Source organism: Camelina sativa, chromosome 13 (genome assembly GCF_000633955.1).
Source record: "Camelina sativa cultivar DH55 chromosome 13, Cs, whole genome shotgun sequence".
NCBI lineage: Eukaryota > Viridiplantae > Streptophyta > Magnoliopsida > Brassicales > Brassicaceae > Camelina > Camelina sativa.
The window spans coordinates 8,608,120-8,632,244 of NC_025697.1; the positions used below are offsets into that span (position 1 = coordinate 8,608,120).

The 24,125-nt window shown below is 36.1% G+C and overlaps 6 protein-coding genes across 8 annotated transcripts; 3 read left to right on the forward strand and 3 right to left on the reverse strand.

Annotated features, from left to right (window-relative positions):
* On the forward strand, positions 2,662–4,739 carry LOC104736014 (probable mediator of RNA polymerase II transcription subunit 19b). Of its 2 annotated transcripts, XM_010455925.1 has the most exons (7): positions 2,662–2,984; positions 3,065–3,360; positions 3,545–3,751; positions 3,928–3,987; positions 4,138–4,285; positions 4,365–4,471; positions 4,571–4,739. In XM_010455925.1, exons 1-5 carry the CDS (start codon positions 2,957–2,959, stop codon positions 4,186–4,188), a joined length of 642 nt encoding a protein of 213 aa, XP_010454227.1. In that variant the 5' UTR covers positions 2,662–2,956; the 3' UTR covers positions 4,189–4,285; positions 4,365–4,471; positions 4,571–4,739. The 2 variants fall into 2 exon arrangements, with proteins under 2 accessions (XP_010454227.1, XP_010454226.1); XM_010455924.1 differs by lacking the exon at positions 4,365–4,471.
* On the reverse strand, positions 4,864–8,123 carry LOC104736016 (translation initiation factor eIF-2B subunit gamma-like). The gene is made up of 13 exons (XM_010455926.2): positions 7,951–8,123; positions 7,766–7,861; positions 7,574–7,651; positions 7,165–7,245; positions 6,855–7,074; positions 6,710–6,768; positions 6,550–6,599; positions 6,373–6,460; positions 6,024–6,269; positions 5,824–5,916; positions 5,641–5,745; positions 5,439–5,555; positions 4,864–5,344 (listed from the first exon to the last, which is right to left on the reverse strand). The coding sequence occupies exons 1-13, from the start codon at positions 8,014–8,016 to the stop codon at positions 5,279–5,281; spliced, it is 1,365 nt and encodes a 454-aa protein (XP_010454228.1). The 5' UTR covers positions 8,017–8,123; the 3' UTR covers positions 4,864–5,278.
* Positions 8,247–10,234, reverse strand: LOC104736017 (dr1-associated corepressor-like). Of its 2 annotated transcripts, XM_010455928.2 has the most exons (7): positions 10,028–10,234; positions 9,686–9,814; positions 9,511–9,583; positions 9,315–9,408; positions 9,105–9,215; positions 8,943–8,997; positions 8,247–8,852 (listed from the first exon to the last, which is right to left on the reverse strand). In XM_010455928.2, the coding sequence occupies exons 2-7, from the start codon at positions 9,692–9,694 to the stop codon at positions 8,478–8,480; spliced, it is 717 nt and encodes a 238-aa protein (XP_010454230.1). In that variant the 5' UTR covers positions 9,695–9,814; positions 10,028–10,234; the 3' UTR covers positions 8,247–8,477. The 2 variants fall into 2 exon arrangements, with proteins under 2 accessions (XP_010454230.1, XP_010454229.1); XM_010455927.2 differs by lacking the exon at positions 9,686–9,814 and having other exon boundaries at positions 10,028–10,232.
* Positions 11,626–14,613, forward strand: LOC104736019 (tyrosine-specific transport protein-like). The gene is made up of 14 exons (XM_010455931.2): positions 11,626–12,078; positions 12,159–12,199; positions 12,300–12,392; positions 12,483–12,557; positions 12,640–12,689; positions 12,790–12,879; positions 12,963–13,019; positions 13,153–13,222; positions 13,301–13,402; positions 13,490–13,542; positions 13,629–13,782; positions 13,862–13,946; positions 14,051–14,179; positions 14,275–14,613. Exons 1-14 carry the CDS (start codon positions 11,766–11,768, stop codon positions 14,469–14,471), a joined length of 1,509 nt encoding a protein of 502 aa, XP_010454233.1. The 5' UTR covers positions 11,626–11,765; the 3' UTR covers positions 14,472–14,613.
* LOC104736018 (elongation factor 1-beta 2) lies at positions 14,487–16,002 on the reverse strand. The gene is made up of 6 exons (XM_010455929.2): positions 15,802–16,002; positions 15,609–15,725; positions 15,443–15,512; positions 15,165–15,288; positions 14,887–15,000; positions 14,487–14,795 (listed from the first exon to the last, which is right to left on the reverse strand). Exons 1-6 carry the CDS (start codon positions 15,885–15,887, stop codon positions 14,632–14,634), a joined length of 675 nt encoding a protein of 224 aa, XP_010454231.1. The 5' UTR covers positions 15,888–16,002; the 3' UTR covers positions 14,487–14,631.
* Positions 20,572–24,035, forward strand: LOC104736020 (mechanosensitive ion channel protein 9-like). Its single transcript, XM_010455932.1, has 6 exons — positions 20,572–20,648; positions 21,106–22,569; positions 22,648–22,771; positions 22,930–23,223; positions 23,329–23,531; positions 23,642–24,035. Exons 2-6 carry the CDS (start codon positions 21,194–21,196, stop codon positions 23,880–23,882), a joined length of 2,238 nt encoding a protein of 745 aa, XP_010454234.1. The 5' UTR covers positions 20,572–20,648; positions 21,106–21,193; the 3' UTR covers positions 23,883–24,035.

Here is a 24,125-nt window from a genome sequence, read left to right on the forward strand (position 1 = left end):
GTAACTAAAACTAATGAATCAATACCATTTCACTCTAATAATGCTTTAATGTTACAAGACCACTAACCTTCAAATGTTCAATGACAGCTTGTAAGTCATCTACTTTTCTTTGTAAACTAACTTGCTTTTCTTTCATTTCAGCCATACACTTACTGTTGACTTGGAAAAAGACAGTTTTGTCATACTCAGCCCTCTGCCCATAGCCCTTAACCGACCAGGATTATCAGCTCCTAACAATTGTGAAAGACCATCTGACTTTGGATTTGTTGTTTTTGATTGAGGAACACTCTCCAACTCAGCTGAAGCGTGTTGAATCTAAAACTAAGCATAAGCTTTTAAACAGTTAACAAAAATCAATACAAAAATCTAAATAAAGCGGATTTGAGAAATCAAGCACATGAAGAGGACACAAACGAGATTAAAAGTGAAATTTACTTTCGACAGATTTGAGAAATCAAGCACATGAAGAGGACACAAACATGCAATTTTCATATTCCACCAAAATCAAACAAACCTGAAATTTTAACTAAAATTTGAACAAACTTACATATTTGTTGTTTAGGTTTTAGATTTCTCTTCTCTCAAGTTTGTCTTTGTTATTGGACGAGCTTGACACCTCACAAAAGGAGATTTAAAGTGAAATTTAGGTTACTGATGAAGAATGAAATTGAAAAAAAAAACAATTAGCTGTCTAATTTCAGGTTACCTTCGTCTGAGAAATCGAAGAGGAGAAGATATAGCTCGACTGGAGAAATCGAAGTCTGAGTATTATACCTTGAATCTAATCCTTCAAGTATATACTTTAATCTAGGGTTTTCGACTGAGAGAATAATATGTTTGATACATCTTTCGATACATCTTTCTGCGTTACAAAGGTTTCCAACCCTTATATAGAGTGAGAACAAAGCCTTGTCCGTGTCAGGTAGAGGTTGCATGCTGAACGATTTGTTGAGGGCCGATATTGCTCCCCCAATATCTCCCTTCGACGAGAGCTCAAGGGCCATCTTGAACTCTTCAATAGCTTGCTCTTGAAGAGCATGCTTTTGACGTCGAGCTTGGCTTTGACGTCGTTGACGTCGAGCTTGCTTCTTAAGATGTTCTGCCCTTTGAAGACGTTCTCTCTGACGAAGTCGTGCAGCTTCAGCTTCAGAGTCAACCGGCTCCTAAGGCTCAGCCTCTCGCCCTCGAGGAATGTACGGCATGCCTAATTGGCGATAGATCTCTTTTAGAGTATCCCGCAGGCTGGGGTCCAGCCTAGAAGCTTCTTTCCACGCTTCCCATTTAAGAAATTGGTGCTGCTCTGAGCGTGGAGGAGGCGGTTGAATCTGAAGCTGAAGTTGCACGACGTCGTAGGTCGCAAATTTGAACAGGCCGCCAATTATGTATCTTTCATTCATCTGTAAAGTCAAATAAAAAAAACTGTTTATGAGAAACGAGAGAGGAGAGAGGATCCGGTATGAGAACAAACACAAAACACAGAAAACGAGGGAGATCGACAGAACATAGTAGATCGTAGGCAAATCACAAAATCTAACACAAAATATGAGAAACGAGAGAGGATCCGGTATGAGAACAAACACAAAACACACAAAACGAGAGAGATCGACAGAACAGAGTAGATCGTAGGCAAATCACAAAAATCTAACATAAAATATGAGAAACGAGAGAGGATCCGGTATGAGAACAAACACAAAACACACAAAACGAGAGAGATCGACGAATTGTACCTTGAATTCCTTAGATTCCCTCTGATGAACCTTAAGCTTGAATCCTTCAAGTTAAACCCTAATTGTTTGCGAGCGAGAGAATCATATATATAATATCAGTAGTGATGTTAAAACGGGCCTTAAGCCTGCGGGTCTTTAACGGGTTGGGTACATTGTTTTTAGACCCGAATCAACAAAAATGCATATAAAATCAACAACCTATTAAATATAACAATAAATAAAGAATTGTAACCCATAATTAAAAAAAAAACAACCCCGCATAATGCGCAGGTCTCGTCCCTAGTAATAGAGAAGAAGAAGATGAATCCTAGAATCGCTGATCCCGCCTTACTTATATAGTATTAAAGGCCCAAAACCAAAAATATGCCCAAATTAGAAATTATTAGTACACTGTGTCACAACAATAAAATTCTGATTTATATTATTTTGTGATTTAAAATTCTGGTTGTCTCTATGTCATATTATAGTAACATTTACTATTTGACTTTTAAAAATCATTTACCATATAAAACACAAGTGATATGTCCAATGTCCAATCAAATTAAGCCAGATCAGATTTCATAAAAGTTCATTAATTAAAAAAAAACATGATCGTAATATATAAGCGATTTCTATTTTTTACTATTAAATTTTTAAAAAAATATTAATCACTTAAATTCCTAAATTATTACTTAAAATCTGTAATCACTTAAATTATTAAAAAAACAAAAAAATCAGATTTATGGGTTTTTTTTTTCTTAGCAACCCTAACAATAATATGCACGCAACCGAGTAAAAAAATATAAGGACGAACCGTAATGAAACTAAAGAGATGATATCTGGGTTGAGAAGGCCCAACTAAAGCCCGTAGATGAAATATACCACTATTGGTGTTTACCCAAATGAAATGGATGAATCCAATCAAAAAATATCGGCTGGCTAAAATCTGTCAAAACTGATCCACCAGCACAACCGCTTGTTTTATATAACCCAGCAAGCAAGCATCATCATTATTGTTGAGACGAAAAAACACACCTCTCTAACCCTAATTAAAAGTTACTTGTTCGTTCCTCTCATAGGGAGTTGAGGGTTTGCGATGAGACCTGCCTTGTGAAAACATATGTATGGGCGGTGCTTGCTGCTTCTTCTATTCTCTCTCACACTAGTCAAATCTTGAGCTTTTGGGCTCTTTTGGTTTCAGAGATTCCAATTAGGGTTCTTCTTCTACGAATTGCAGTTTGATCAAAGATATGGAATCAGAGAGCAATAAGTTTGGAGGTAAAAAAAGCTTTGTTTTTTTTTTTCTAATTTGGATTTGAGGGTCGTCAATGAGATTGTTTGATTTTTATAATTGCAAGGTCCGAGAGAATTGGGTGGTGCTTTAGATCTTATAACACAATACAAGTTGTTGCCACATCATGAGTTCTTCTGCAAGAGGTCACTCCCTGAGTCACTTTCAGATGCTCATTACCTTCACAATCTGGTTGGAGACACAGAGATTAGAAAAGGAGAAGGGATGCAATTGGATCAGCTTATTCCCAATGCTTCACTTGGCCGAGATACTAGTAATGCTGCTCGCATCCAACCTTTTGTTCTTGATGAACTTAAGGAGGCTTTTGAGCTTAATGATACTGCCCCTGTTGAATTGCCTCCAGTGAGTATCTTCTCTCTCTCTCTCTATGTGATTTATTATAGATATCTGATTCTGTTGATACTGGAATTGGAATTAGTATATGACACATTCCATGATAAGTTGAATTACCTGCCAAGTATCTTGTTATGATAGTTGAACTATGTAAGTAGTGATTATGAGATCTTCGGTTTTCTTCTACTTTCAGGCAGAGAAGGGAGCTCCTACCATTGCGTCTAAATCTAAAAGCGAGTCAAAAGATAAGGACAGGAAGCATAAGAAACATAGAGACAAGAGCAAGGAGAAAGATAGGGAACATAAGAAGCACAAGCACAAGCATAAAGATAGGAGCAAAGATAAGGATAAAGACAAGGATCGAGACAGAAAGAAGGAAAAAAGTGGACACCATGATAAGGTAAGAGCTTTGTTGCCTTTCTTTCCTACGATTAGCTGAGTGGCAATGTGTTTCGCCATTTTGTTGCGCTGGGATACATTTTTGACGATTTAATGTGTCCATTATTCAATTAGTCAGCGTTAGCAAATCTATGCAGTCTAGAAATTTACATGTTACGTTATCACTTAAACTTTCAGAAAAGGAAAAGCGATGGGGATGCAGATCTTGAGGACGTTCAGAGGCACAAAAAGAGTAAGGTAATGTATTAGTTGCGATGTAAGACATCTCCATTTAAATGATGCTGAATTTGGACGTTACTGTTTGCTCGCACAATAGCGTTAGAGAAGTAGTTGTTCGGCAATTTGATTTTGGTCGTCCCTAAAACTAACTAACTAACTTTTTTGCAGCATAAGAGCTCAAAGCCTGATGAAATGGGAGCGATGAAGCTTAATGGCTAAAGCAGTGGACACTCTCATTTTTGTATTGCACACCCAAGGACGTGTTATGGAGAGGTTTAAAACCAGCTACTGAACTCACTGTTGACAAATTTGTTAGGTAATTGTCCTTGTACTATCCCTTTCCAGGCTTTCAGATTGTGCAATCTCGGTCACTAGACTCATCTTTTCATCTCTAGATATCGCATGTTTCTCATATGGTAATGTACGTGATGACTGAGTAAACAAAGCTATGATCTAAGGTGTATAAGAAGATAACCTGGCTAGTAACTGTGAATGCACAAGCGTAATAATTTTAACTTTTCAATTGTTGGCATTTGGCAATGTTTCTATATGATGTAGATTTGTCTCATCCAACCTCAATGATTTGATTCTGGCTTTGTAGGTATAATCTCTAAATAAATAAATAAAAGTTCGGAGGGACGAAGGAACTAAAGTTTGCTGGGGAAGAACCACAACTTGTATTCTAATTTGATTTGGTGGCAACTTTGTACATTTTGTTATATGGTTTATCCATTCTAGTGACCATTTTAATAGTAACGTTTTGAGCTACATACAGAGTGGGCAAAATCAAATGGAATTCATACAGAAGGTTATCTATCAGATCCAAAGACATACCAAGATGGTTTTGTGGCAAGCCGAAAGTGTGGTCGTTACTAATTATGTACTTCCACTCGGTGTATAATCGTATCCATGGAAATAAAATATACCAGAAACAAAGTCGTACAGAAAGGTGTTTGTTTAGTCTCGAACAAAAAAAGTTATAATTTTGGTACAAAAAGTTCAGGAAAGAGAAAAAAAGACTTCAAACCATCTGAAACAAAAGGTGGTCTGTGCAGAGGAAGAGTCAGTGTAGGCGCAGATATGTAATGAATGGCAAAAGAACAAACCCGATCAGCAAACCATAATACTAACGGAGGAAAATCTCAAACTCTTAACCAACAAAACCTTAGTGGGGAACGTTCCAATCCTTCTCACTCTTCTCTCCTCACTACTCCTCACTACTCTGTTCACCAAACGAATGACTAAGACAAGTTGCTTTGCATTTGAAAGAAACTTTCCAAGATGTGTGACCTATGCTTAACACTCCTTTTCATCTTCTAGCAAAGGTCTCTCCCTTGTGCTCACCCCCGGCGCAAACTATATAGCCTGCTTCCACCTGTAAACAAATTAATGTTTTGATTATGGAATCCGTGAAAGCTTTGATATGTACGGGACACTGTGTATTATGAAAACGGAAAGGATCAACATACTTGGCAGTCTCTCAGAGTAGCACGCTCTTGAAGCTGTGCGTTACTGCAAATGACTGAGCCTTGTATTGAACATCCGTCTCCAATTGTAGCATGGTCCATCACAACTGAATTCACAATCTGCACCCAAATATAAGCAGCTGAGTGTATTTTCGAGATGCACACTCCTATTCTTTGGTTGGCGTCTGTAAAATTTCATTGTTACCTTCACATTGGAGCCTATCCGGCAATGTCTCCCAATTACAGATCTTTTGACACTGCATTTATCACCGACTTGAGAGCCTTCTCCAAGCATACAATGAGGTCCAACCTACATCCCATAAATAGTTATTGGCAATCACGACTCACAGAACAAATTGCCCAGTATCTACACAAATCGGGGACGTACTGTGGTTTTTGATCCAAGCTCAGCTGATGGGTGGACAATGTTGTGATGAGCCGAAAAGGAGTATCCGGATAGGTGGTTTGCATCACCAATAACCTGCACAAGTTTGAACAATTACGGAGCTCGATATGTCAACTGAGAAAAAAAAAAATACTAGAAAAAGGAATCCATGTGTGTAACACATTTATGAGGAAACAACTTACATCCCTATTTACGTCCATGAAGGCTTGAATGCTATTCAAGCGGACAAAAATCTTACTTTCATCCGCAATATAAACACAGCATTTATGGGTTTTTCGGCTATCCAGACCTGATTCATAAACTTGATGAAAGCTTGGCAAAGATGCGTTTGAGAGAATTTGAGACAAGACCACCTCGTTGTTCTGCATATTATCCTTTCCATTTCCATTTTCTTCTACATTATTTTGGTCAGAGGAGACATCTGATCGCTGAGACTCAAGAGGAAAAAGCACAAACAAAGGATCAAAATGCTAATAAAACAAATGGTATGATCTCCATTAGTCTCATTTGCAAGGACCTTATCCAACTAACCAGCTGTGTGCGAACAAGATATGGTAGTACATCCTGTTTTAGGCTCCGGAAAGCAGGTTTTTGATCCAAAACTTCCTGCAGAACTGATCTGTAAGACACAAGAGAAGAGACAAAAGAACATATTGAGTATCAACATATAAAACTAACTTGTTAGCAGGAAAGCTAGATCTAACCAACCTCTTGAAGGCATATATATGAGAATCCATGAGATCTGATCGCAGTTCCATCTAAATCGAAAAATGATAAAATAATAAGAAACTGTATGAAGATTTATCACCAGTCAGATGAAAAGATGCATTGTAGGTCATTATAAGAACTTATAATTAGAGAACATCACCTTGCCAGCCGCACAGAGAATGCTCTTATTTACTCGGGTATCTTTCTTAATCTCAGTCCCTAACACAATTTCAGAAGGTAAACCAACAACAAGTTAAAGCATATTGTTGCCTCTAAGAAACAAAAAGGAGAATTTGAAGTAGGACCTTTGGCAATGTATAACAAGAATTGTTTCCAGGAATCAAGCCCTACGATATCCTCGCAAGCAGGTTTCTTGGTTTTATCTTTCCCACTAGAACCCCCGGATTCTGATGGCCCACTCACCGGTTGAGCACAGAGCATTACAGTTACTACTGCATCATGCCTTCTATGAGTGGCAGCGACCGCACCCGGAGGAATATCAGAAACAATGTCTCCACTTACAATCTACATCAAGGCAAATTTCCAGTAAGCTAGAAGCTCAAGAGTTACACAAAGCCAAAGTTACGAGGAGGCATAAGCTAAGAGACAGCTGACCAAAATGTCTTTGGCAGTTAAGTGGTGTGCAATTGCCCTGAGAGCCCCAGCAGTTCCAATATTCTCAGCAACAGCGGCAACCTAAAGTAAGATATCCAACAAACCATAGAATAAAACGACTCAGTTTGTTAAGTTTATAACCTCAGGACAAGCACAATATGCAAAAAGCCTTCCCGGGTGGGAAAACCTATTAACCACTGGATGCAGGATAGTCCTAATCAAACAAATGGCTCATAGTGTAAACTGCAATTGGTAATTCTTGAACCAACAAACACCTATAACGAACATTACACTAGATTCTTCCTATCATACATAGAGTTTTAACTGCGACTCCACATTGCACTAGATCTAGATGAAGAAACAGTGCTTCAATTCTAAATGAATTAAGGTAAGGATTGTAAAAAACAACCTCAACATGTAAACGATCAACACAAGCAGAAGATATCCATCCACCAACTTTAAGAGCAGCATCTTCTCCTTCAACAACCTGTTCCATCAATGGCAAAAACGAAGAATCTCTAAGCTCCACCGAAATCCAATGGAAACATTCAACCTAATCAGCAATTGAATGAAGAAGAAGAATATATAATAAAAGGCGTACGACGATCAGATCCTTGAGATTATTGCTCTCGAGCAGATCAAGAACGTAAGATAACACCGGACGATTCGCTACGGGAAGCAACGCCTTAGGAACTTCCTGAAGAAAAAAAAAACGAAATTAGCTAATTCGCCTAAACTTACATCGGAAAAAAACTGTTTCAGCTGATAAAAGTGAAAGAGACCGACCTTGGAGACTAAGGGAACAAGATTACTAGAGAATCCTCCGGCGAGAATCACGACCTGGAAATCCATTGTATTGTAACTGAATTTGACGGTGTAGACGAAGCAAAGCGAGAGAGAGAGGTTTCGAGTTTTTCTCACTTTCTGGGGTTTTGATTTTGAGAAGACAACGACGACGATATCAAAACCCGCTTGTTTATTTAGAGTATCTCTTTTGGATCCGACCGGGTCGTTCGGTTAAATCTTGGTTCATCAATTAATCAAAACTTATTTGTATGTCAAATCTCCTTAATAACAGAAACAGTTAAATCTCTCTGTTTAAGGTGTCATTAAGCTTTGGATGTTGGAAAAGATAAATAAAAATGACAAAATTATATAATGTGAGCAATCAATCTCTCCTACATAAACACTGCTTCTTCTATGTATAATAAGTGTGTCAGTTCCTAAGTTGTCTCCTTTCCCCATATCTTAGCTTTTTTTTTAGTCATATCACCTAACTTAAAACCAAACGCCAAACTTCCTTCAGTCTTGGTCTACTCTATGCTTTCTTCATCGTAGTCTTCCTCATCACTAGCACTAGCCTGTTGTTGTTGTTGTTGTTGATCAGGATCTATTTTCATTTCGTTCATTCCCAACGACGGCCACTCTGGACTTTCCTCTAGCTGTTTTTCTAGCCATGTAGCAGTGTCTCCATTCTCATCTAAATCCACATTTAGATCGAAGTTCCTTACGTTACTATGAACTTTCTTCCAAGATGTATCTCTGTTTTCAGGAGAAGGTGTCCTGCTGCTTTCGGGAGAACCATCTTCTTCAAACGTAAGAGACAGACCACTTCCTGTTTTTCCACCACCCCTTCCGCGGCCTTTACCCTGCTTTCCTCTGCCACTGCCAGAATGTTTGACCTCATTCTGTAACAACAAGGCGAAAAGAAAGGCTTGAGAAAATAAGCACTAAACCAGAACAGTTGTCTATTGGTAAAATAAATATTGGCTAGTTACCACTTGAGTGTTCTTCATATCTTCTTCGTTGCAATTACTTTCATCAACAAGTTTCCTGGAAATTCGGAATAACGAGTTGTTAGACATGTTAACCGATACAGTTTGGTCGTTTGCTTGGTGACATAGAATAGTAGAAGCAGATAGAGTGATTTTGGGACTAACCTTCTTTTGGTAGCAGATTGGTCTTCCGCATCTGAGCCACACAAATCAGGAACTTTACCAACAGTATCTCTTAGAAAATCAAATACATTAAACGCGTGCACACACTGCTTCCTGAAGAAAAGAAAAAAAAGGAATAAAAGCTTTCAAGAAGCAAGAAAACAATTGGTTTATAGATAAGCAAAAGCCAAAGATGAGAGCTTTCACACTTACAAATGAAAGGAGCTGACAGTTTTCGCCCCTCGGCTGAGAGTTATATCATATGTGTGATTACACAAGTCTTGTAAAAACAGCTCCAAAGCTTTCGCTGCAAATTTATATCCAAACCAGAATGGTTAAACCATATGTGACACAAGCTGTATGAACAACGTTTGTGTAAGAGAAAAGAAAAAACACAAAGATCACTTACAAACAAGAAGAGGGACAGCCATTGCAATTTTGCCAACTTCCTCATCGGTTTGCATAATCTTCTTAATCCTTGTCTGAAAACCCCAAAAATTTGAAGTTCAATTACGTTAGTAAAAGACCCTCAAGAAACCAAAAGGCAGCCACTAGAGTATTGTTCAACACAAGATACATCTCACCTTCGACATTAAAATTACAAAATCACACTCCTTAAAATCTAAAGACACTCAAGAAATTTCATATACAGAACAGAGATCTCATCTTAAGTCTTAAACAAGATATCTCTGCAGCTTCTTTATCTCTTAGCCCTGAACAAAGAAAACAGTCCTCAAAGCTCAAGACACATTCACATAAATTCAAAACCCTAAAGAAGACAAAAGAAAAAAGATCATGGAAGAAACCCTTGTAATTACAACGAAAGTGAAACCTAACTAAACTCACAACTAAGAAAAAAAACAGATTCCGTAGGAACATAACGAACTTATATGTAAAAACAAAACAGAGAAAGTAATTTGCCATACCGCTGGAAAACGTGTCTGGAGCTTCTTCTTCATGCTTGTTCAACAGAAACGAAGTAGCTTCCCAAAGTCAAGGGAACAAAATAAAGGGGATGAAGATAGATAAAACCCTAATTTAAAAAATTTTGTGTTGCTTGCTTCCGTTCTCTCTTTGAATAAAATAAGAAGGATAAAATCAAATTAACAAAATCAATATATATGTTGATTCCATCAAACACGACAACATAAGAAAAGAAAAAAAAAAAAAAAAGTTTTCTTCGAGTAAGAAATTGGTCTCTGTTTCCTGACCCGTCCTTGTCGGATCCAAATCGGACGCAATTGGACTTTTCTTTCTCCCACAAATTCTCTTCTTCTTTTTTTTTTTCCCCTTAATTCAATAATTGAGAGACGGAAAAATAAGATGAAACAAAATTAAAATTAATCTTGTAAAGAGAAATTAATCTTTAATGAAAAATGAAATTTAACAAAAAAATAAATAAACTCAAAATCTTAGGTTTTTAATAAACTATAGTTTTCATATATATAAAAATTTATAATAAGTTATTACAGAAAAAAATCACTGGTACTGTAGTAATTAAATGAAAAAAAAAAATAACACAACTGTTTAAATGTGTCTAAAAAATAGCAAACAGTTATATTATATTGGCAATTTCATTTTATATTTATTTATTCACAAGTGTTGGCAGATAGGAGTTATGATCATCGATTTATTCTTGCTAGTGTGTTGTCAAAGGAGTGGTTACAACAGAACAGACTGCATAAACAGGAACAGTTGGGTAATAAGCAGGGAAGTAATATGATCCTGGTTCCAACGAGATGGACTAAGCCGGTTTATGGGAAGCTTAAGTGTAATTTGAATGCCTCCTGAAAAAATGCTCATTGTTTTTCAGGTGGCGCTTGGATACTGAGAAACCATGTAGGCGACGTGTTATACCATTCTCGACATGCTTTCCCTCCGATGGTGAATCGCATTACAACAAAATTGTTCTGTATTCTTTGGTGCCTTGAACATCTCCAGATCCTACGTATTTTGTCTTGTGAGATATGGACAGACAATGGTGCGGTTTCAAAAGCTTTAGCGCAGCCGCTGGAGTGGCCTAAGTATAGATCTGTTCTCCACAGAATCTTCCACATGGTACGGCAAATGCAGGATGTTTCTTTTCACCTATCTGATCCAAAAGCTAATCGTGTGGCTCGTGAGATTGCTAACAATGTTACACATGATGGGCGCTTTAATTGTTACCTATCCTTAGGCGGTTCTGCTTGGCTTCAGGATCAGATTAGGAGGGACAGCCTCACTTAGTCAGGTTTCTAATTGGCTTATTAGAGCTTTAAAACCTTCTTATTCTTTTATTGTTCAAGTTTTAGCGAGACTACTTCGGTTTTGTTTTGTTTCTATATTTTTCCCATATTAATGCAATTCAGACGATCAAAAAAAAAAAAAATATTTTTTTAAAAAATAATTACTTATCATTGATGTAAAAATAATATTTTTCTCATGTGTAAAAATAATATTTTTCTAAAAGAGAAATTGAAAGCATAGATAAATTTATTTGGAAAAAATAAAATTCAAAAATAAGACAGCCACACATGTTTAATTGGAGGCTAATCTCTCTCTAGAGTCTGGTAAGTGGTAACAACGCTTTTGAACTGGAGTCGGACCGCAGGAAAGCCAGAAGACTGATCACAGTGTCTGATGATCTTCTGACTAGACACAGACCAAGCTAAAGTAAACTTAGAGATGTCTGTGTCTCTGAGTAACACTTGTCTTCGATTACCCACCACTGCTTTAGTTCCACCAAAACCCATAATTCACGATGGAGTTCTCCCTTTTCGTGTACCAAGCACTCATATCTCCTTATCCCGTTTTGGTTTCAAATCAAACCAAATCTTTAGAACTCAGACCCCAAGAATCTTCAAGTACTGTTTGCCTCAGAGAGTGTCCGATGAAGGCAGAGAAACACTAGTAACAACCGAAAAAGATGAAGAAAGGGTTGTTGAATCTCAGAGGCTCTTCTCTAATCTTAATCGATCAACGTTGAAGCGAGAATCCGGTACAGATATTGTATCTTTCTTGCATTTGACTTACCCAAAATGTTGATAGAAGTTTTGGCTAAGTTTTGAAAAATTTCAGGGAGTTTGTCTAGTGCTATTTTCTTGGTTGCTGGCACTACTGTAAGTCTTCTTTCTCATAACTCTCTCAAGATTTTTTGTTGGAACTATGGGAAGAATCCAGTTTGGTTTCTGGTAAATCTCTATCCATTTTCTTGATTAGGTAGGTGCAGGGATACTTGCAATTCCAGCCGTGACACAAGAATCAGGTTTCTTGGCCTCTGCAGTTGCCTGTATTTTCTGTTGGGCGTTCATGGTAATGATTGATGGCTCTTCTCTTCTTATCTCTTTTAACGTGTCTTGTGAGGAATGTATTGGTCATTAGAAACATATCGTTTGGCTTCAGGTTGTGACAGGTTTGCTAGTTGCTGAAGTAAATGTCAACACCATGAGTGAACTAGGCTCTGGAGGCGTATCTCTCGTATATCCCTGAAACCGATATACTTCCGCTGCCAACTAATTTCACTTAAGTTAAACTCAGCTTTGACTTGATATTTTGGCAGGTCTCAATGGCGAAGCGGACTCTTGGATCTGCTGGAGTTCAAGTTGTTTCGTAATCATCCTCTCATTCTCATTTCAAAACTTGCTTTACTTAGTTGCCTTCACTGTTCCTTTCATTTACACTTGAAAAACAAACCCTTTCTGTTCTGTAGTTGGTCCTACATTCTCATACATTACACCCTTCTCGTGGCCTACCTTGCTCGGTCTTCAGGCATCCTTACAAACTTCCTCGGCATTCCAATGTATGAAACTCCAATTGATCCTTATACTTACACTGAATTTTGAGTGCTATGCTGCTGTACTTATTCCCAAGAATGTTCTGTAGATGGGAGAGTGCAACTCTGTTCTCTATGGTTTTCGGAGGCCTTTGCTTCTTTGGAAGGTTAGCTCTCCATTTTAAAACAGTCAGTGATTCCACAATTTCAATCAAAAACTGTCTAAACCCCTTAGAGAACAAGAATGGACTAGTGGAAGACCTGAGAAGTAGTACTAAAACTTACTCCATGTGGTTGTAGCCAGCGGTTCATCGGTGCAGCTAATGGAGTTCTGGTATTTGGAGTAATTGCATCGTTTGCAGCACTCGTGGTAACACTTTTTCTTTAAAAGACTTTTCTTATGAGTTCATGAAAGGGAAAACCAAACCAAAGATGACCATTTTGTTAGGCAGTTGCGAGTGGAGACTTGCACTGGGAAGCTCTTCTCAAGGCTAACTTTGAGGCCGTTCCTATGAGTATACCCATTCTTGCCCTTTCATTTGTTTATCAGGTAGTTAACAGTTAATCTCATGATTCAACCTTTGAGTCTTGACTCTTAAGATGTATAAACTTGCTTAACTGATGGTTTTTCTTTCAGAATGTGGTGCCTGTCCTATGCACTGATCTTGAAGGAGACTTGCCGAAAGTAAGGTGACATCATACCCTGCAATGGTGATGGTAAAACTCACTCAGTCTGTATGAATTAACTAAGCCTTTTGAAATATTCTTATCTTCAGAACCGCGATTGTTCTTGGCACAGCCATACCACTTGGCTTGTTTCTTGTGTGGAATGCTGTAATTCTTGGATCGTTTCCAGCAGATAATGGGGTGGCTGCTGAGAAAATGGTTGATCCTCTTCAGCAATTGAGATCAAGCAGTGTCATTGTCGGTGTAAGTCTCGTTGCTCTTGCATATAAGATAAACTAACTACCACCAATCACTTCACATCAGTCTTGTTTTGATCACACAGCCTTTTGTGGAAGCATTCTCTCTTTTTGCAATCGCAACATCCTACATCGGATTTGCCTTAGGCCTCTCTGATTTCTTCTCTGATTGTGAGTACTGAGTATCATTGAACAACCAAACTTTATGCTTTTCATTAAATCTACTGCCACGGAAACTTAAACTGAATAATTTTTTCTTTTGTATAACTTTCAAGTATTGAAGCTCCCAAGTGGCCAGAACAAGCCTCTTCTTTACTTTCTCACACTGGTTCCACCGCTTGTCCTGTCACTACTAGACCCAGAGATTTTCTTCAAAGCCTTAGATTTTGCCGGGACATATGGAGGTACAAGTCTCTTCTTTAACAACTTGAATAAACAGAACACACATTTAACCAAACTAAGAAAAACTGACTATTGTGTTTCCCTTCTTGTTCTGTAGTTCTAGTTTTGTTTGGAATCATCCCAGGGGCAATGTCTTGGTCAGATAGGTACATAGTCTCATCAACAACAGGAACAAGATTGCCGCAACTTGTCCGAGGAGGAAAGCTCACCCTTTCTCTTGTGATGGGATCAGCAGGATACGTGATTCTTTCTGAAGTAATAGAGAATTTTTCAAAGTACCTAAGTGCTTCTTAATAACAAGAATGCATAGGAATAAAAAAGCTTTTATAATTTAGTGTTATTGTAATATGAAAGAGGTCTTGCAACTAGAAAAGAAACATCTTCATAAAACCATACAAACGAAAACAAAACTTGGAAATCAAATATGTTTTGGTAAGGAGAGGGTTTAAAGTCTCTAGATCTTGTTGAATGCGACAATGTCACAACTCTGGATGTACTCATTGTTAGGCTCTGAGGTGAGGAAATCTTCAATGAGGTTGTCTGGGGAGACGAGGTCATCAACAATGGTGAGCATAATTGTGAGTTTCTTGATTCCGTAACCAACTGGCACCAGTTTTGCTGCAAAAAAAAAAAAAACTCAATTAGAAAACTGTCCAACAAAAAAAATGCAAAGTTAACTCTCTTTATAGATCAAAAGTCTAAAACGTACAAGCTCCCCATAAAAGACCGGGCATCTCAACAGCACGAACAGCCTCCTCCAGTTTCTTCATGTCAGTCTCATCATCCCATGGCTTAACATCCATGAGCACAGAGGACTTTCCACCTATATCAAAGTATTAGAAGCCAAATTAAAAATCAAGATGCAGTAACTCATTCACATGTTTTCCCTAATAAAAAACCAAGAGACAAGCTCGTATATCAATTCCAGCAGAAGAATAAGCCAAACTTAAGATTTCGAATCCTATCCAGTTCAATCTAGAGACTTACTCTCTTTAGGCTTCTTGGTATCCTTCTTAGCAGCCTCCCTCTCCTCTGCAGCTTTCTTTTCCTCTTCGGTCTCGTCACCAAAGAGATCAATGTCATCATCATCATCAGCTGCAGCTGCAGGTGCCTGTTGATTCATGGATAATAATAAATAAAACACACAAACACAGCTCGTGGATCTCTAACACAAGACTAGAAGTATCACCATACTACAATGGTTACTCATTCCTAAGGTCTAAAACTAAGATAATCAAGAATAAAGCATTCAAGTAAAAAAGTACCTCAGCCTCAACAGCTGGAGCAGCAGCAGCAGAGCCACCGATTTGAACTCCAACAGCCTTTCCTGGGAAGCTGCAACAAATCAAAAAACTCGTCATTACATTGGAAGATCAATATATAATACTCCAAATCTGACTAATTTAATTCCAAAAAAAAAAAAGGACGAACCTTTTGGCGAGGTGAGAAGCTACACACTCGTACCACTTGCTAGCATTAGGGAAAGCATCGCTGGGCTTCGCTGGAACGGCAGCGTAAACCTTAACATCATCCACAGACAATTGATCTCTGCGAAATCAAACTCTATTAGAATACAATCTAATAGTTAAGATATAGCAAAAATAGGAAAAGGGACAAGCTTTACCCGGAGATGTAGGTTTTTCCGGCGAGGTGCTCCTCAACGGATTTGACACCCTCCTCTGTGTGTAGATCTGAGAAAGTAACGGCCATTGTTGCTGCTTTTTAGGGGAGTTGAGGATGAAGAAAGATCGAAAGAGAGAGAGAGACGGATAGAGAGAGAGAGAAGCTGCTTTAAAAACCTAAAAGAGTTGAGTGTGTGTAGGTTGAGTCTCTAGAAACCCTAAATCCGATTAAGAAATATACACTGTTACGGGCTAAGCTGAAATCTATCTTTGGGCTTGTTTATGGGCTTTAATACGGGACAAGGAAAATATAAATTTCAAAGGCTAGGTTTGGAAAACAAGACGCATCGAATACGTTTATCGAGTATAAAATAATTTCCTTCTTCTTTTATGTGTTGATTGGTTCTCCCGCTACCTCCCGCAAACGCATCGTTTGCGGATGGTAGCGGTTGCTAGCGATTAGTACTAATCATACAAACCGCTTCCAATCGCTCCAAATTGCTTCCTAACTGTTTCAAACCACTGAATTCCAAAAGCTGTTTCCCGCAGGCGTTTGCGGTTGGAAGCGATTGCATTTAGAATTTTTTTTTTTAAACTTGAAACAATCAATAATAATAAAGTATTATATATATATCTTTTACCTAACTAATTTATTCATTAAGGATGAGAGAAAATGAAGTACGGATACAATTGAAAATATTAAAAAATAAACAATTGGAAGAAAATAAGATTTCAATTAACAATAACCCGAAAAACTTGATATACATTTAATGGCACATCGCACATAAGTTCAAAATAATCTAAATAAATATAACATTTCATCATAAATTTAAGAAAATAAAATTATTTGTGAAAAATATAAAAACAAATCACGAGTGACTCTTCTCAACTCTCGTTTGATCATTACTACCGATGCAAATACTGCCCCAAGGAACTTATTGAGTGTGTGAGATTTAAGAAAGAAGATCTACGATCTAAAACATATGTTTTGTCATTTATTAAATTACTTGATTAAAGTCTTGTAAAAAGCCAAATGCATAAAGTAATAAGTATTTCAATATGAAATTTATTTGTTTTTTTAAATTATTATTTTAGTACTTTTTAATGAATTTTAATTATAAATTATGTTTAATAAATTTTTTGGTATTTTTAAACATTTATATAATTATATATTACATTTATTATGTTTTAACCGCTATTGCACCCGCTGGTCAACCAGTCGTAAACTCCCGCAAATGCACCCATTTTAAAAAGTTAAACCAGTCATTCAAAACGCTTAATAACGCTTGAAACCGCAACTATCCGCTTCCGCAATCTCCCGCAACCGCAACCGCAAACGCTGCGGTTGAACCAGTGAGGCCTTTAATAAGAAAACGGTTAGAAATATTCATTTTCATTTTAATCTCTCTTTTACCCAATTACAATATGTTAAATTAATTTAAAAAAAAATAAGTCTGAATTTTCTATTTTACGTTTAGAGTATAGTTTCGAAAGGGTATAATTTAGTATTTGGAATTTAGTTTTTTTAGGTTTGAGTTTTCTATTTTACATTTAGAGTATAGTTTTGGAAGGGTATGATTTAGTATTTATAGTTTAAAATTTGGAATTTAGTCATCTTATATATAGAAAATAAATTTTATTGAAAATGGACAACAAGAGAATATATTTTTGCAAAAGAATATAGAAAATTGGTATTTTTGCAAATGCTCATTAAAAGTATAAAACTAGTTATAAAAGAAACATATACAAAAATATAATTTTCTATACTTTTTTATTTAAAAAATTAGTGATAAATTTGAATTTTAAAAAGTAAGCTAAAATGCAGAAAATACTGTTCAACTGCATTCTACATAAGCAAAGATGGAGATTAATAATCTGGCTTTAAGGATGCCCACTGAGCTAAAAGCTAATAATAAAAATAATCAATCTTATCTTCCTAATTTTCTCAGGAAATTTAAGCCTAAAAAATAGCAAAGAAGGATCTCAAATCAATGGAATATTAATTCTAACAAGAGGGGTCACACTCACATGTGTATTAGAAAATTTAGATCCAATCTATCAAAACGTTTGAATAATTTGATAAATAAATTAAATTCACTTTTGACTTGTGTCTTTAATTAAATGCCAGATAGTGTGATCATATTACCCCGATATAAGGAGCACTCTCACAACTCACAAGAAATATATTCAAGTCTTGTCATCTTTATACGAGAAAAACCTTTTCGTCATATACAAGAAAACTTTATTTTGTATACACGTTTCTATCTACTACACTTAACGACGAAAATGAAATGCATGAAATATTGTAGTGCTACGATCTACGAATTGAAGTTATTTAATTAGTAGCACTATCTAATTTTCGTCTTTATCTAGCTACTTAAAAATAATACGTTCAATCCTGAATAATTTCTTTTCTAATTTGCTCGATGCGAGTTATTTTAAATATCCTGCCGTGCACGTTAAAATCATGGTAAGAAATTTATTCAAGACTTGTCAGAAACGATATAAAATTTTGATTTTCATCGAAATACCAAATTCGTTGTTATCGAATATCGCTATTCAAAATTTCCATTGTTGATATTAACGGTAAAACCAAGGACTGTATAATATTCTTGCTGTCGCCTACTACTCGCCTTTGTTTTTCTACCTATTGTTAATGTACTATAATTACTATATGATTTTTGTTGGCAATTGAAGATTTGATAGTAGCCACGACCATTATTAACTAAGTAGTTTGTAGCAATTATGTGTTAACCTTCTCCTTTTATTGCTCACTAAACTGTGTTGTCTTCTACGTTCCATGTTCTTTTTTTAAGTTTGTAGAGCACATGCAAATCATTTCAGCTAAACTAAATGACTTTGAAATTTCAATAGACTTTTTTTTGTTGTTTTTGAAGAATAATGTATTCTATACTACTACTTAAAAGAAACGAAAAATATATGTCAACAGCGTGTAAATCGTTAAAACTAAAAAATTGGAGTAGAAACAACGAGCAAACTTTTGACGTCGAGCAAGCTTTTGAGGACGAACAACTTCAAACTCGTCAACCGGCTTAGGTTCTAGAGGTGGAGGAGGATATAGGAGACCTAACTGCCTATGAGCTTCTTTCAGAGTCTCTCGCAGATCAAGGTTGAAGGCATCTCGAGAAAAATCTATTAAAGGGACTAAGAAAGCTATAAAACCATAATTAAGGGAATTTTTTATATTTTTTGTACAAAATTTGAAAAATATGAAGATCATCAATTAATGTTGACCGAATCAATGATAACACTAATAATAATTAGAACATGTATAAATTCGAGAAAACATAATTTTTCTTTTCCAAAGACAAAAAGTAATTATTTTTGTAAACTAATAATAATTTTAATCGTTGAATTCTTTTATATTACAATGAGATGAATCTAAAAATATGTGTTAAGAAAGTTGTTTTCAATAGGAAAAATGATTGTCATCTATGTCAAGTATAGGCCAATACATCACCATATATACAAACAATATAAATATTTTATTAACTACACGAACTATTGTCATTACAGACAAACATGCATAAACAAACATGAGTTATGTATACAACACCATAATCATCTAATTCTGATACTTTCTTTGCCTGAATCCGGTGTTGACCAGAATTAACCAGCATTGACCAAATTTTTTTTTCATAAACAATAAATATTAACAAAATAATTACATAAACCAAAAAGATTATATAATAAAAGTTTACTACAAAATAGTATAACAAATATACATTTTTCTTTTGTAAATTCAAAAATTAGTTTTTAATTTTATATCATTTCATTTTTATACCATATCATTTGTATACCACATTATATTTATTATATACAAAAGCGAAATGTATATTTGATATAGACTATATTATATTTATTATATACAAAAAGAAAATGTATATTTGTTATAATATTTTGTAGTAAAATTTTATTATATACAAAATTTTCCTTTTTTATAGAACAAATATAATATGGTATATAACAAATGATGAGACATATAATATTTTCTTAAAATATTTTGGCTTAAAAATGTTCATAGACTGTTTATAATTGAGTCTAATTTGTTATATTTTTTTTGTCAAATTATATTGCACCTTGCTATATATTTGAACTTTGATTTACCATTATTTGTTATATAAAAATATTTAATAGCATGCTACATAATAAAATATAATATGGTATACAAATGATATGGTATAAAATTAAACCAATTTTTGAATGTATAAAAGAAAAATGTATATTTGTTTATTATTTTGTAGTAAAAATTTATCATATAATCTTTTAGTAAAGTTATGTAATTTTTTTAACCTTTGCTGTTTATAAAAAATTTTTGGTCAATATTGATCAACACCGTTCTGCACTGGATTCTATCAACCAAATCATCAGAATTAGATAGTTATGATATTATAGATAGTTATGGTATTATATACGTAACTCATATTTGTTTATGTTTGTTCTTTATATAGTGACAATAGTTCGTATACCTAACAAAATATTTATATTATATTATCTATATGTGTGGTTATGGGTTGACAATCATTTTTCTTTTTTAATAAGGCTTTGTGTATTCAAATCTTTAACGTTATAAACTTTGTCATTGGGAAGCATAAAACTTTACTTTTATGGGAATCCCGTCCGCTCTGAGATCCACGTGATTGTTTATATTTTAATTATGGCCAATTTGTTTTCTGTCTGCATTACTCTCGAACTAGTATTATTATTATTACTTTTCCTATTTAACTTATTTGTTTGGTTTATAAAATGCACTAGGGGTTCACACTTTGGGCAGCAGGACTGAAGGAAGTTTCAAGATCAATCCTTCCTTGGCGCTTTCAGTGTCCTTGTACAATTCTTCTGCTCTTCTCCCTTTCTCGTATCTTTCTTTTGTTACTTTAAAGCTTCTAATTAAAAATGTGTGTGCCTCGTATTATTATTTTTGTCCACCGAGGTCCATACCTGCTCTGCTTTTCTAGCAGTGCTGCACTGTTGGTTTCCTTTTTCTTTGAAAGTTTTGTTTAAGGACAAAGATGAGGTTTTTCTAAAGTGTTCCTGAGTATTGTTTTGAGTAGTTAGATACTAACTTACTTAAAGAACAATTGGTCTTTCTTGCAGATCTCTTTTCTAGCCTTTTAGAATTTGGCTTAGGTTTTAAATGTTAGCTATTAGATATGGTCAACTTAAAAAAAAAATAAACAACGGTGTCAAGCATTTGTTAAATCAATCTTTAGTGTATTTATTTGTGTAAGAGTTTGTGACTGATCTAATCTTTAATTAGTACATTTCTACTCTCGTCTTCTTAGGATTTGGTCCAACTTCTGGGCTCTTTTGGGAGCCATTGGAGTCAAACAGCTGCATTAGCAAATTTATTGGTTGGAAGGTGACTTAAGGATGGCAGAGAAGAGAGTCAGTAACGGAGAAGAAGTTGTTATTAATGTTTCAGATAAAGAAGAGTCAAAAGGCTCAGCAGCATCTCCTTCTTTCAATCCATTGCCTTCACCGGAAGCAGATGCGGGGACTGAGAAATCCAAACCAATGCCGATAAGCATTCCACCTCCTGATATCTATAAGTTTGGTGGTAGCGTTCATAAGCCGCCTAAAACCCCAAGTCCCAACACTGGAGGTCTAGTTCGGAGGAAGTCTATTTCGAGGTCAGTTTACTCCAAGTCAAAGTCAAGGTTTGGGGAACAACAGTCTTTTCGATACGATCACACTAGAGAGGAAAATGGTGGATCCCTTAGGGAACAGTTTGGTGCTGCTTCATCATTCGCAAGGAGTTCTTTTGACAGGGCTTCCCCTAATAACAAATCTAATAGGAGCATTGCGTCAGCAGCAGCACTTAGTAGAGTTGATGAGGATGAAACGGACGAGAATGAGGAAATCTACAAAAAGGTTAAGCTACACCGACGAAAGCGTAGCCGGATGACACCTCTTGCTCTGCTTGAGTTGGTACTGTTTTTTGCCATTTTGGCCACTTTGGTTGTGAGTTTAACAGTTGATAAGGTGAACAAGCATACCATTTGGGGTTTGGAACTTTGGAAATGGTGCGTGCTTGTGATGGTGACACTCAGCGGCCTTTTCTTGACGAATTGGTTCATGCATATTGCGGTGTTCCTCATAGAAAAGAACTATCTACTCAAGAAAAAAGTGTTGTACTTTGTGCACGGTTTGAAGAAGAATGTTCAAGTCTTCATTTGGTTTGGCTTGATTCTGATTGCTTGGGTATTTCTGTTCGATGAAGATGATAAACACTCACGTAAGACCAAGAAGTTTCTCGACTTTATCACTGCGACTATAGTCACTCTTCTCGTCGGGTCAGTCCTTTTCTTGGTGAAGACGTTTGCCTTGAAAGTTCTTGCTTCAAAGTTCAACGTCAGAAACTTCTTTGAGAGGATTCAAGAGTCTGTCTTTCACCAATACGTTCTCCAGACTCTCTCGGGACCTCCGCTTATAGAAGAGGCCGAGAACGTTGGTCGCGTGCCAAGCACGGGACACCTTAGCTTCACGAGCACCAAGAATGGAAAAGTGAAAGACAAGAAAGTGATCGATATGGGAAAGGTTCACAGGATGAAACAAGAGAAGGTTTCTGCCTGGACAATGCGTGTTTTGATAGAAGCCGTGGGAACTTCAGGTATCTCAACCATATCTAGCACTATAGATGAGGTCAACGATAAGAAAGAGAAAACTGATAAAGAGATAACAAATGAGATGGAGGCTGTGGCTGCTGCTTATGACATCTTCAACAATGTTGCTAAGCCTAACCAAAAGTGAGTCGTCATAACACAATACTCTGCTTTTTTTACCCTGTTTCATCATAATCATTTGATTGCTTCTGGATTTTTCAGTTGCATAGAAGAAGACGACCTATTGAGGTTCATGATTAAGGAAGAGGTTGACCTTGTACTCCCATTAATAGATGGTGCTGCTGACACCGGACAAATCACACGCAAGGCTTTTACAGAATGGGTGGTAACATTCCTCAAACACCCTTAGTTTTTTGTTGTTCTTATATATGCTACGTTTTTTAAGAGTTTATTCGATTTTTAACCCTAAAACATAACACATTCATTATGCATATTTGGAGAAGTTGTTAAAAAGTTTTAAACTAGGTTTGGTACGTTTGACAGGTCGGTGTATACCTAAATAGGAAAACAATAGGACATTCACTGAACGACACAAAAACAGCGGTTAAGCAGTTGGACAAACTTATATCTGGAATCCTGACCGTTGTTACATTGATCGTTTGGTTGGTACTTCTGGATATAGCATCGACCAAGATTTTGTTGTTGCTCTCCTCACAATTCCTGGGTCTTGCTTTCATGATCGGAAGCACTTGCAAGAATATCTTTGAATCCTTTGTGTTCGTCTTCGTGATGCACCCTTATGACGTCGGTGACCGTTGCGTTGTCGACGGTGTTATGGTAACTAACTTTCCAAGCTTGTGTTTTTTTTTTCTCACTATATATTACTACTAAGTTACAATTAATATCTAAATAATTGAGTTTATATGTTTTCTTGCGTTAAAGTTGTTGGTTGAAGAAATAGATCTTTTCACGACCGTGTTCCTCAAGATTGACAACGAGAAAGTGTTCTATCCAAACTCGGTTTTAATATCGAAACCAATAAGCAACTATTACAGAAGTCCGGATATGGGAGATTATGTCGACTTCGGCATCGCATTCTCAACACCGGCCGAGAAAATCGCCACTCTCAAGGAAAAAATCAAAGAGTAAGTATTATTATGCATCAATATGGTTCTTTTTTTTTTAAAGTTTGTCACAAGTTAGTTAAGTTTCTCCATATAAATCACTTACTAAATTTGTGTGTCTATTTGGTCAGATACTTGGTGGCAAACCCACAACATTGGTATCCAGAACCCCTGGTGATGGTGAGGTCGATTGAGAATGTGAACAAGCTGGTATTGAATATACTGGTCCAGCACACCATAAATTTCCAAGTATACGTAGAGAAGAGTTTGAGAAGAACCGCGCTGATCATCGCAATCAAGCGGATTCTCGAGGATCTTGAGATCGACTACACTCTCCTTCCTCAAGATGTTCGTCTCACTGGTCAAAACTGATCAGTTCCTCCTTTTTTTTTGCAGCATTTAGTACTATAATGTAGTAGTTTTACTTCATTTTCGGTTTAATTGAACTCGATTTGCTTTCGGCTTAGTTGAATTTGATTTGCTTTCGGTTTAATTTTCCGGAAAGACTTATAATACTTATATCTCTATCTCTTCTTCTTGAACCAAAACATTTAAACTATTTATGCCAGATTTTTAGTCTATTAAAATTCTAATAACGGTCAGAAAATACCATCA